This window comes from Neodiprion virginianus, chromosome 3, assembly GCF_021901495.1.
Source record: "Neodiprion virginianus isolate iyNeoVirg1 chromosome 3, iyNeoVirg1.1, whole genome shotgun sequence".
NCBI lineage: Eukaryota > Metazoa > Arthropoda > Insecta > Hymenoptera > Diprionidae > Neodiprion > Neodiprion virginianus.
Genome location: NC_060879.1, coordinates 13,914,728 through 13,928,972, shown reverse-complemented (window position 1 = coordinate 13,928,972; position 14,245 = coordinate 13,914,728). Strand labels below are relative to the sequence as shown.

The following is a 14,245-nucleotide window of genomic DNA, read 5'->3' as shown; positions in this document are numbered from 1 at the left end:
TAAACTACATACGCTGTTATACCGCCGTAGAATAATATAATCGAAATGAAGAAGTTTAGCAGAGTAATATAGCGTATTGCAACAAGCAGAGTGATTCACGCCTTTTAAAGAGACTTTTTTGAAAATATCGCGAAATATGTGTCAGTTAGTCTTGAAAACTCTACAAAATGCAATCGGTTTTCTCCGAAGCAGAGCAAATATAGTATTTACGGTATGAAAAAAAAAAAAAAGGATGGGTTGCACTCCGGGAGTGCCGGCAGAAGTGAAAGCTTAAACATCAACGTTGTGCATTTTTGAATATGTTGGAATGGTTAGGGAATAATTTCGCACGAAATGTTTTATTTATCAGTATAAAAGTACTATCACTTATGTGGTGAAATACAATATTCATTTATTGCGCTATCGTAGACAAACATGACAATTTATATTACATGAATAATATGCCCTTTGATTTTCACGATGTCTTTTTCTTTTTTCTTCTTCTTTTTCTTCCTTCGAATCTTTTTTTTTTAATTTTTTCTACATTGACGCCATGCACATTGATATTTCCGATTTTTATTCCGTTTTTTCTTTTGTTCTTCTGAAAAACGAAGATTATTTATTATTATTTTATTTCATTTATTTTTATTTGAAATTATTTGTTTTGTATCGTATTTTTTATGATTTCGTACGTAATATACGTTTTTGCACTCGATTAGCAAAGCACTGGATAAGCCAATGTGGTCAGTATCACAATTGATACTCCTAATATCAAGAACCAATGAGTCACGCACGCATTGTTTTAATGTATTATTAAAAAAGAAACAACTTTCCTCAAATATGTCGCTAAAATTTGTCACGCGTATATATAGGTTAACGCTATAAAGTATCAACATATTACAAATATTACATCTACATATAATGTGTAGGTACATATGTATATTCTTATAAAGTACTCACTTATTTTCTTTCGATATTTCTTCGTCCCTTTTTTCGTTAATAAATGCACTTTCTTCCATTTCCATCTTTTAAGCACTTTATATACACGAATTTCACAAGTATACAAACGATTGACACATCAGCAGTCACCATCTGGGGATGTGCGTAGCAGGCTGTAGTACAAACACACACGCGCAGGCGCCCAGCGCCATTTAAACGAGACAGACGGAGCAGGCATACATTTTTGCTGTACGGTAGAAAGAGAGGGGGATATTACCCCCTCACCATCCGTCTTACGTTTTTCCGATCAGGCTACGGATCTGACGCGCTACGAATCTGACGCGAATTTAACATTTTGTACCCATCTATAAAAGTGCCAAGCGCCGCTAAAGAAGTTTTCACTTCAAAAATTAATTCATTGGTTGTTCACACCTCAAACAGACACCCCCTAGAGTCTGGGGTGCATTCTCAATGGTTTATCAATAGAAACGTTTCAATGTTGGTTTCATTTATATACATCAAGCGCTTTCAACAGCCACCCCGTCGGGTACACATCTTTGGGGGCCATTTTCACCCCTCTAAACCGTCTATTAGCAGATAAAAACAATTCACGTGTTTCTTAGTTTTCGATGCACTATTACCTATATGAACTAGATCAAAATCTGAGGGGCGACCCACCTAGGGTTCCTTGTTAGTGGAAGTACCAGTGCGTTTTTCACCATCAATTCCTGATCATTGTCAACGTAAGTGACTATGATATGAAAAGTATCAAGGTCTTTACAATCAAAACTTTCGAAGGGCTAAAATTCTACGCTCGAAATCCTGTCGGCCAAAATCGAATTCTACAAGTATAGTATTTACAAATAGATTGAGCTGACAAGGAAAACCCCCTAAGTGTGACTTTCCCGATTTGGACCGGCTGTTTTATAACGAAAAGGAATTGATAGTTAACCATTCAACCCATCAAAGTGCGGTGCGATGAGCACAGATTTCAGAGAAATCGTCGACCAAATTTTTTAATTCTTTTCCTAATTTTTTTTTGCTCCTATTTCCGACAATGAAAGTTTGTATCCAAAAAATTGCATTAGAGTTTCTCTGGAGTAGACTTTCTTTACTAATATCACTACACAATTTGTAGGTATTTGATATAATTAGTGAAAGATGAATGAATATTCTTAGCTGAAATTGATAAATATTTTGAATGCACCTGCAAATTATTAAAAAAAGTTTCCCTTATTAAGACTACGTACTAAAATCTACGACGTTTCAAATGCACCGTTTCTAAAAAATACGAAGTAATCGATTCATTTTAACCGATTTAATTGAGTCTTGATCGATTATTTTTTTTTTTGGACTTGATTAATCGATTATTATTACTATTTAGTGGTCATCGCTAATTGCCGATGTGTCAAGCGTAAAAATTTGAATCTTCACTAATCATGGTCTGAATCACTAAATTCCATATAATACTGAAACTGAATATAATACTGAATGCGGCAGGCAGAGACACTTGTGGTCGAAGTTGGTATGCACTCGGCGCACAGTATATCTACTGACTCAGCACAAACATCGGTCTGCTGAGATTTTGACAGTTAGTCCTAAGCATACCCTAAGGGTAAGGGTATACACAGATACTAAAATATTCTTCATTTTCCGTTCTTATTTATTGGTCTTAATCGAATGTAAATTGAATGATATATAAAAAATAAATTCTTATCGTGGTAAAAGCGGTTAAAATAGTGTATAAAATATGTAAACATGAGGGCGTGAATCATACAATGAATTCTGATAAACATGAATGTATCATAATATGTAGAAGATATAACGTATATAAAAATTAATTGAGAAGTTGACTACATTTTCATATAGATATAGATTGATCCTGTTTGGTAAAAACTGATTGAGAACACAATTACATTTTTGTACAGAAGATTGTTTCGGCTTGATTTTCTGTCGATTTTAGTGTTTTCATTTATTTGTATATCAATATATCAGTTGGAGAACACTGATCAGTGGGTAGAGATCAGGTGAAGCCCACTGAACTCTATATAATATCAGAGTTCAGTGTACATAACCGTAACCACCACGTCGTTCACAGTTCTGGCCTGGTAGTCGAATTTTTTACGCAAGATACTCATTGGAAGTCGGTATACATGCGACGAGAGCGTACCAACTTCAAACACACCGATCTCTTTCTCACCGCTTCTTGATTTAGATACGCATAGGCTGCGCTTGTTCAGATATTATGTAGAATTATACGATTAAACGAACTTACCTGTAAGTGAAGTTCGATCGTAATTGTATGCAGCGCCTCTTCCGATAGATCACGTTGTAGTTTCCCCTATCATGCCCGAATTACCACACGCTTCAAAGGCATCTAGGGACTTTTTCTCCTTAGTAGGTGGCGTCCTTATATTCTCATTATTTTAAAGTGTTGCCGTGATCATGGGAAATTGTCGTCCCGATAACGAGGGTTGAATTTTCAATTTATAATATAATGTTGGGTGGGTTGTGATCTATCGGAAGAGGCACTCCATACAATACGATCGAACTTCACTTACAGGTGAATTCGTTTAATCGTATAATTGTATTTCGTGCCTCTTCCGATCGATCACGTTGTAGATGTTTAAAGTTATGCACGGCAATTATGATCAATGAGTTCCACTTAGAGTATCACGATAAAGCAATGAAAATTGTATTTTATTGTTTATCTCATAGGAACAAAATAAAACACATAAGCTACATTGTGAATATTAAACAAAACGTGTCATTCCAGAGACACAAGTCAAATTCGACCATTTATAAAAAACGAACTGAAAATCCTTTCATTGCAGAAAGGTCGAACTAAAATAAAAATTCTTATTACATATTTCATAGGAGCTTTTGACAACCAAACGAAATATTTCTTTAGAGAAAAAAAACAAAATTAACCATTTTATGAAATGTCAAAGAATTCCTTCCTTGCAAGAAGGCTAAACCAAAACATAAATCCTTATTACATATCCCATAGGGTTCTTTTCTTTTTTTTTTTTTATTCGTCTAAAATTGCTTTTGCCAACGCGGAACGTTCCGAAACGATTGGAAGGTCGTAAAATCGTGCGAATGTTTTTGAACTGTCTGTCCAACCTGCCGCTCTTCTAATACTGTCAATCCCAACACCTTTTCGTTTTGCCGCTGACGACGATGCGTGACGCGTACTATGCGCTGAGAAAATGCTTGTATCGACGCCGCTGTCCATCAACATTTTCTTCACCTAATTCGCCAGCGTTTGAGCGGAGACTTGACGATGAGGTTTTTTCAATGTAACGAAGAGGGACTCGGAATGTCCTCATAATCATTTCGTTCTTTCTATACATAGTTTTCAAGCGTTGTTACCACACATGCTTTTTTGTCATTTACATATTTTGGTAAAACTAGTAGTGGTTGCGCTCTATTACGTCCCAATGTTTTTACCCTGTCTGGAATTTTGATCTGTATCCCGTCTGATCTTTTCTAGATGAACTGCAATTTTATCAGGGACAGAGTTTGCATTCGTTGACCGGTAACTAGAGCGAGGAGTGTGGCAAGCTTTCCAGTTAGAACCTCCAAGGCTAATTGCTTATTTTCTCCCAGGGAATTTAAATGGTCTAGAACCATCTTTGGGTCCCAGGTTTGTTCATATCTTGGTCTTGAAGGACGAAGTTCCGAGATTCCTTTGAAAAGCCGTTTAACATAAAGATTCTGACCCACGTGTGGGCCTATGACTAGCGAGATCGCGGAGCGTAACGAATTTAGCGAACCATGAGAGGATCCTCCGTTGAACTCCTGGGTGAGGAGTGTTATTATTTGGTGTATTGACGGCTTGTATGGATCGATCTTCGATTTCTCACAGAAATTCCACCATTTTCGTAAACTACTGTCGTATTGCTTTATTGATGACGAACGAAGTGATGCCGTCAGAAGATCCAGTGACTCCTCAGGATGTTTTTTAGCTGGAAGGCCTTCCGGATTACTTCCCTACCTCCAGGGTAAGGTTTCGCCAAAGCGGATGAGGTTGTCTGTCAGAGGATAATAACAAATTTTTATCCGGATGTAAGACTATCGATTTTTTAACTAGTAAGGCTCGGCACAAAGGCTACCATGGTTGTGTTAGCCATTTTGGTACAACAACAATAACCGTTGCTCTTTCGTCCTCGATTTTTCTTAATATCTTTGGGATGACTGCAAATGGTGAAAATGCGTACGCGAGCTCGAAATTCGTCCAAGGTATCGTAAATGCATCGATTGCCATAGACTCTGGGTCGCGGTACCACGAAATATAGTTATTACACTTAGTATTAGTACGAGATGCAAATAGATCGACATCGGGGATTCCTAATGCACTACTAACTCTATCGAATGCCCATTCCACTAGAGCGCATTCCGTTTCTTTTTCTAATTTTCGCGATTCGAAATCTGCCTCCGCGTTTTCTCTCGTGCCGATGTACGAGGCAACTATATTTAACTCCCTTTTCTCGCACCATCCCCAAATTGACCTTGCTAAATTACTAAGGCTCTCGGCACGCGTTCCACCCATCCGGTTCACGTAAGCGATCGCCGTCGTATTGTCCATTCTCAATAAAATATCGCAATTTCGCAAATGATCGGCGAAGCATTTAGAGCAAAATACGCTGCGTTAATTCCAAAAAATTTATGTGCAGTTTCTGCTCCTCCGCATTCCAAAATCCGTGAGATCTCTGATTTCCGCATACTGCCCCCCATCCAGACATAGATGCGACGCTGTGAATTTCTAAACAAAACCTTGGGGATCTTATTGAATTCCGAGCCATTCCCATCGCTTTTCCCCACCAATAGAAATCCTTTCGCAACTCTCGACCTATCATCATATGACTGTCAAAAGATTTATCATTTTGTTGCAAGGCTGAGTGACGAGCTCGCTCGAATAATTTCGTATGAGCAAAACCGTAAGGAACCGCTGGACAACGTGCTACCACTGTACCTACAAACCTGGAATATTCTCGAATTTTACACTTTTCAGTTTTTTGAAATTTTTGGACCAGCTGCTTCACCTTTTCCTTTTTATCATTCGGCTACTCAAGGAGCATTTTATCGCAATCAAATGAAAACCCTAGGTACTTACACCTTTGCGAAGGTATAGTTTGAGATTTCTCAAAATTAATTACAAATCCCAACTTTTCCATGAGAAGACTCGAGGTTCGAATATTTTTTTGACAAATTACAAAAGATTGTCCCATGACTGAAATGTCATCTAGATAAATTACAGATATAAATCCTCTACTACGCAAATACGCGACTATTGGTTTCATAACCTTTGTGAAGACGTACGGAGCGGTTGATAGACCGAATGGTAAACACGTAAATTCGAAGAGTTTACCGTTAAATTGTAACCTCAAGTATTTTCTATACATTTTTGACACTGGGATGGCATGGTAAGCATCCTTCAGGTATATGGTCGCTAAAAAACAGCCTTCCTTTATCAAATTTATAGCCCTCCTGCGGTCCTCTAACTTAAAGTGTTCGGTACGCACGAAGTTTTTTAATTTTTTCAAGTTAAGAACCAATCGATGGCCTCCACCTGACTTCGGAACCGCAAAAATATCGGACAAAAACTGCTCAGCATCGGGTTCGCACGATTGGATAGCTCCCTTCTCGACTAACTCACGTATTAATTTTTCAATCGTCGAGCCCTCCGCTGCTGAGAATGGTCGATTTTTCGGAGCCGTTGTTTGGCGAGGTTTTTTCCAAAAGGGGATTTTATATGCGGTAATCAACGATAATATCCGTCGATCTGATGTTACAGCTTCCCATTCATGTTTGAAAAAACGCAGTCTGCCTCCTATATTACTCACCGGTATTGCTAACGCATCCTATACGGGCGACTGTCCGTTTTCCGTCTGGGATCGTCGCGGCGATGGTTGTACCTCTGTCTCGATGAGTTGTTCTGACTCTTCGTTACATGTGGGTATTTTTTCCCGCCTGACTCCGTTGACCTCGGATAATAATTTCCCGTAGGTCGACGAGGCAGGACCTTCGCGTTTTTTGGACCCTTTGATGCTAAAGCTGTTCGATTTGACTTTAATTCTCGCGACGCATTTTCCAGGGCTTTTGCTGCCTTCACCTTTTCCTCGAGACCTTTTCCAAATAGAAATTCGTCTGCTATTGCCGAGACCAAAACGTCTTCAAACGAAATGTTTAAATTTGCCAAAATCAAACTGTTTCGAATCGATGATTCGTCATGCTGTAGGTCCGCGAGGAGCCTGCCTGCATCACTCAAGCGTTCTAACAAGATGAGTTTCTCGTATTTATCGATCAAAATGCTTTGAAACATTTTTCCAATTGCTGCAAGACAAGCCGCGATTTCTACTTGTTTCAAAGTAATTTTCTCGTGTCTCTTGATAATTGTTTCTGACACGACAGCTTTAACCTCTGGATTGACCAAGGGTGAGTCGATACACGTCGCGTTCTCGGGCAGCGGATACTTTTTTACGATTTTTTCTCTGTCCTCTGTAGGGAGGCATTTTTTCAAAATCTCTTTTCACCTTATTACCATCTCGTTAGATATCCCTTGATCTAATATGCGATCCTCCAGAATTCTTTTTCCCATTACTTCAAGAATCTGTGGCTCGATAATGGGCTCATTCTCCGGCGCTTCTGGACGAGAGTGAGAAGAAGCCAGACGTGTCTCCCGAGATGCGTTATCGAGCCTTTCTCGATTTGGTGAGCCTGGTGTATTAACCCCTAGCGCGTCTCGGATGGTATCGTCAACGCTAACTTCGGATAGTCCGATCGATTTTCAGACCTCCTCTCGATATTGTGACGTCTCCTGGTGTGCCGTCATTCCCTCTCGGATGACTCAGAATCACGACGGTGTCCTAATAATCAAGACAAGCCGAGGTGTTAACGGGGCCGCTTCTCCAGTACGTTAGACGTACTTGCTTTATAGGTAAGAGCCTGATAAAGTGATCTATAAGATCTTTACTCCGTGAAAATGCCGAGTAAAAACTCTCTCCATGCAGGTTAGGGCCTACAGGAGTGGCTGGTGGCGGAAAATATCCATTTTTCGACCGAATTCCTGCTCGACGTGGGCACACCACGCGATTTTCTAACCCAAAAACAGATAACTTACTTTTACGCTTTTTTTCATTTGCGAATCGTTCCTCTAATTTCGCAATCCTGTTTTCCAACCATCTCTCTCTGTTTTCCTTTCACGATTCACTGTTATCACTCATTTTTCGAATTTTTTATCAAGAGCAATTTTCGGTGCGTGTGGGTTTTTTCGACACACGAAAAAGGAATGAGAATATAAGGACGCCACCTACCGAGGACAAAAAGTCCCTAGATGGCTTTGAAGCGTGTGGTAATTCGGGCATGATAGGGGAAACTACAACGTGATCTATCGGAAGAGGCGCGAAATACAATTTAGTGGTCTGAATTTGTACGAGGTCAGTGCATTGTTTCCTTTGTTCGTCACTGTTTTTATACGGAATGGTTCGCTAAAATTATCATTTGAAGTGAAAACTTCTTTAGCGCTGTTGGTGAAAACTTCTTCAGCACGGGAGTGATTTGAAACTCGATGAAACGTAATAAAACGACTATCGATGTAACGAAAACTTAACTTCTTCAGCACAGTAGTGATTTGAAACTCGATAAAACGAAATGAAACGACTATCGATAAAACAAATAATTATTCCACTCCTGATACTGCATTCTCCTCATTGTTTCGCAGTTTAGTTTTTGAAAGTTTCACTTCGGCTACGTGTGAACTGCACACGTTTTGTTTTTTTTTTTTTTTTATATGAATGTTTAAATAAATACGTGTCCTGAAAAGAGCTCACACCAAAGGCTGAAATGTTGACAAAAGAATTTATGTATCTTCACGATTGATCTACATTTCCAAGATTTCTTTTACACACATCCTCGTCGCGTTGGTCCTGGGTAATGCAAGAAGTGATTGATATTCAAAAATCATTAAAAATTGAAATCTCGCGAAGAGGATCAGCTAGGATTTCCCGGTTTGTGTGTGCGTGTGTTTTTTTCTCTTTTTTTTTTTTAATCTACGAACAGGCTGAGAACTTTCTGCACACACAATTTCTGTATCCATTTTGATCAAACCTTGTACAGCTTGAATCTCATCGTGTACAATGTTATCAACACGATCGCAGAAGTCCTTTGGACGTTTTCACTCCTTTCATACTACTTGCCACGTATGAGCTGCTTGTTCTTATGAGCTAGGTATCCTTACAGTCCATAAAGATAGTGAGACGGACTATCGCAAAGATTGTTATCTCTTATTTGTTGAGTTATTCTATTTGTTTCGATTCCAAATATATCACTGAAGTATCTTATTTAATGCGAATCTGAAAAAAATAACTTCCCCAACATCAGCTCTATTACGGCGCAGTAGATTTTGTTCGATTCCTAATTTGGCGTATTAAAATCAACACGATTTTCGGTTAATAAGTATTGCTTATTGAATGCGAAGTTCCCGATCGTAATCACATCTTTCTCAAGAGTTTCAATTTGATTCAATACTTTACCTAGCAGTAAATCCTCTAGGGGAGTCAACGTGGACAGCTGCTTGAAAGAGAACCGCCCACACCAGCCAATAAGTCCGGAACAGTGAAAACCGGTGATTTAGCGATGTGTTCATTTGTGACACGGGTAACTGAAACAAAATTTTAATGCAGCTTTGAACTGAGGCTTTTAAAGGTCCCAATATCCGAAAGTAACTCGTCACAATTTTGCAATTATTTACCAACTCTGGGAATTTACCCGTCAGTTGTATGTTAGCATTCAATGGTCAGATAATAGTTGGCATCTGGACCGAGTATGTCACTTGAGTCTAGAGGTATTTAGTTAATTGAACAGATCATTAGTGATTTTCCAATAAACTCGATTTCGTCTATCAAGATATTTAAGATATTTTCCTACATGAATCCGACGTTCAATGAAACAACATTACATTATTTCACATTTTGACTCTAATTAGGGGGGGGGGGGGGGGATGCTTCTCAAAACTATCATGCTGGGCGCTCATTGATCGCACCATGTTCATTGAAAAGAAACATGAATGTGCCGAGTCGAAGCACTATCTTTTATCGCAAACAGAGCCTTTGGCCTAAGTTTCATACAATTATGAAAGGGTACAGCTGAATAAGTATGTAATAATTGGCCTGTCACTGCATTTCTCCGAGATGATTACATTTCAACCGTCCGTGAAACAGACCAATTCCCCCCAAGCTTCAGCCTCACGGACTGCAACGACGGGTTATAACTTCAATGCACCACGTTTTTTAGATTTTACCAATTTCCTCCGCGGTTATTCAACCGATCGTCTCGAGTTTAGTTTTGATCGAAATATTCCGTTGCATTTTTATTTATTTATTTTTTTTTCTCTCTCTCTCTTTCTCTATATCTGCAGTTTCTCATCCATCCCTTGAGTCCCCTCTTAACCTTTCAATTTCGTTCAACCATCTTTTCCCTTGTCCCTCCTCTCCTAGGACTTTTTGCCTCATCTCTGGCCAGCCTCTTTCTACGCCTACCCTCATGAAAAAAAACCCTCAATTTGCATGGGTAAGCTTCAAAATTTAGGGGTTTGCTCTGAAAGTTGAGGATAAACCCCTAAATTTGGGGGTTTACCTACGAAAATTGAAGGTAAACATCATTGATGGAGGGTTTATCTTCAACAGTTGAAGATTAACCCTAAACAATTGAAGGTTCATCGCCAAGAGTTAAAGGTGAACCCTCGACGTTGAAGGTGAAGCCTCAACGTTGAAGGTACCTTGAACGATGAAAATAATTCATATCCCCAGAATTTAACTAACGGTGAATGTGAGGGTGAACTATCAACATTGTGAGGATTGTCCCCTGCAACCCCAAGGGATACAGCTAACTCTTCTTGAGGGTAGTCTTTAAAATTTGGGTGTCGTCGCGAAAATATAGTATGTAAAAGATTGGTGGTGAACCCTTGATTACATTGCAGGGTAACATAACCCGTGAAATTTCCAAGGTAATTCTTATGATATTCGTTGAAGTTCTATTATTCTCAATAACATCTGAAATGATCTATCTGTATATTATTTATAGCAAAACCAATGATTCAATTTGAAGTTAACTTTCGACCAGCTCGCTGGAATTGAGCCATCGCATCATAAAGTATAAGGATCACTATTAATATTGCATTTTACTCACCCTGCATGCCATTATCCAACGCTCCAAATGAATACTACTTGGTTTTTTCAGGGTTGAAATTGGAAATCATGAACTAGACTATATATGGAAATTCCCACGTCAACTCGGTGAATCAAAAACATTGACCCTCTTCGATTTCTCCAGTGATTTTTTATATAATAGTTCTTGGAAATTATCTGAAAATTATCGAATCTAAATATTTTATATATTTTCATATAGTGTATGTACATTGTACATGTACGCATACATCTTCATTATAATATAATAATGAACGAAATGCATTGTGTTTGGATAATTTTTCATGGCTATATGTTTGGAAGTTGAAGAGGGCCGGTTTTTTCGATCGAACCGAGCGTGAATCTCTAGGAAAAACGTGAGGGGATAGGCCGTAGAAAGAAAAAATACACTCACGAAAAATCACCTGTATTTTATATAAAATGAGAAGTTTATTTTACACTATAGAAAATCAATACAAAGTCATGGTGACCTGCGAGGACAAGGCGTGTCGCGAGCACGTCTGAAAAATGGTCGAGAATTTTGAAAGAAGAGTTCGAAAGAATATATACAGAATTTCCGTGGAGTTACACAAGTGACCGTTGGCAATATCGCGAAACAACGCGGGAGTAAATCGCGAAGTTTTTGGATATTGCGCTTATTGAAGGAGGGAACCGAAAATTCTGACGACAATTGAAGAGCGCGTACAAAATATGTTTTCCGTACCGTTGGAAGACATAGAATGAATTTATGAAGGGGTAAGTCGAGTGTGTCGAAGGGGCCACACATGAAAAGAAAGGCGGAAGGAGTTCACGGCGCTCGAAGTCTGCGCGAGAGATGTGCCGGTTTGCTGACCTTCCACGCCGAATCCCAAAACCTCGAAGTTTTCTAAACACTATATGAATTATAGATACGTACATTAAGTTTTACTGACGATTATTTTTCTGCGTGGGGATACATTATACCCTCCTTCTATATTAAAAGCGAATGCGTATAGATATACAGGAATTTAATAATGTTAATATATAATTGTCGTGGCTTTCAATGATAAAAATGAATATCCAAATGCATATATAATATATGTATATGATTGCCTTAAGAGATCAAATGAGAACCAGACAACTTCTTGATTAGTCAGTTTCTATTGTATTTACTAATGGTGTGTAATGCACTTTTTTAATACCGTCACATCTATAATCCCAATAAAATGACATAAGAAGCTCTTGACTCAAGAATTCTTTTAGTTTGAATCCTCGATTGGTAGGTTCACCCTCAACTTAGAGGTAAAGCTTTGACTTAGGGGTTAACCCTCATTCAAGGGGTGTGCCATCGACTTGAGTAGCATAGCAAGGGGGGTTATACTCACAGATTCCTGTTACCGACACTGACCGACATTCTCCCCAGACTCAAACCCTTTTCCGCGATGACGTCACAGTCTGCCGTACCAACTTAAGGTCAAAAACGTGCAACCTTACCGACAGTTGTATAGGTCAAAGGTGAAAATCGTGCTGTCTTACCGACCAAAGGTCAAAGTATCTATGTAGTGCTCGCCTGCCAACGGTAGAGGGCGCAGCGGGGGGCGTGAACTTTTTTACCGACCTGGATGTCGGTTACCCGTCCCGCATTCTTTTGACACGTTAAGACTGTTGATGTGTAACATCAACCACTTCAAATTCTTTTCCCACGGTAGGACTGCTGATGTCTAACGTCAACCATCCCACATTCTTTTCCTACGGTAGGAGTGCTGATGTGTAACGTCAACCACCTCACATTCTTCTCCCACGTTATCAATCATGTGACATTCCAAAATTAATGGTTCTGAGAATTGTTTTTTACCCACTCGAATGTTGATACTCATCGACGTGACATTCTTTTTGGCTTGTAAGTGTTATGTGAACTCTACGATGAATTTTGAACGGGTTCAGTCAAGGCCAGAGTGCAGGGTCGACCGATAGGTGCGGTAGTATACATTCAGAGCCAAGGATCTGCGGTGTTGGGTTACTATCGCTCCAGGAATGCTGAACAGTGCGTGCACACACAAATATACGTACAGTTGCCCTATAAAAAGGACGCTCATCACAACAAACCATCATTCAGTATCAACTTGTCAAGTACACTTGAGAAAAGAGCTAAAGATGGAATCCACGAAGTATTTGAGTTTGATCGATATTATGGAATCGGCGTACAAAATCTTGGACAAATCATCATCAACAGCGAAAATTTAAAAATGGTTGAAGTTCGGAAGTCAAAATATTCGGCTTCTCAAAAAAATTTTGCGAAAAGCTTCATCGATAGGAGAAAAGATGAGAACTATCACAACGATCAGACTCTTGAGAGTGCTCGCGCAAAAATTCAAATACTTCAGAAAACGGGTGGAGGTGCGCGGAAAGTAAGAAAAAGCGATCGAGTTCACTCAGAAGATTTGTGATCAGCTTTTGAGAGGAGAATTCGAACTAGATCCATCGTCAATTTAAAGCAAGAAGATGTGGAGAGATTTCTCGAAGACGCAAAGGTACTAGCTGTGACGGGACTAGAAAACGCTTTAAAGAAAGACAGGAGCTTGAAAGCCAACGTTATCCTGGCTGGTAAATTTGAAGTTAGAAAAGATGATCACATGGTGGAAGAGATCAAATTTTTTAATACGAGAAATGAAGTCATCCTCCGAACAACGGATATTAACGAATGGTTCATGGAAAACGCGACGGAGCGTTTGTTGAAAAAGATGGAAGATTTCCAGGAAAAGGATTCAGGCTAGTCACTGACTGAAAAAATCAATTTGACTGTGAATATCAATAAGTACGTGCCACTACAAGGCGCTGCGTTCACATACACCCCGTTACCTCAGCATATCAGTGATAAGGAGGCTGTGGTAAACATCAGAAACAACGACTCTCACTGCTTTCTTTGGTCGGTCACCGCAGCTCTGTTCCCAGCCGTCAACAACAATCCCAACGCGACCAGCTTGTACCCGCATTTCAGCTCAGTGCTACGGTATGATGGTATGATGTTTCCTGTGTCTCTAAACCAAAACACCATCTCAAAATTTGAGAAACTTAACGGTCTTCCAATCAACGTTTATGGTATAGACCAAGGTGATCGGAAGAAAAGTGAAATAGTACCGATTCACCTGAGTCAGAATAAG

At 39.3% G+C, this 14,245-nt stretch overlaps 1 protein-coding gene across 1 annotated transcript in view; it reads right to left on the bottom strand.

Moving 5' to 3' along the window:
• Window positions 1–14,245, bottom strand: part of LOC124300690 (glutamate receptor ionotropic, NMDA 2B) — a 1,918,249-nt gene that overhangs the window by 817,343 nt on the left and 1,086,661 nt on the right. Inside the window, exon 12 of the mRNA XM_046755014.1 lies at window positions 9,456–9,583. Coding sequence (XP_046610970.1) covers window positions 9,456–9,583 — 128 coding nt within the window. The remainder of the gene's footprint in view (window positions 1–9,455; window positions 9,584–14,245) is intronic.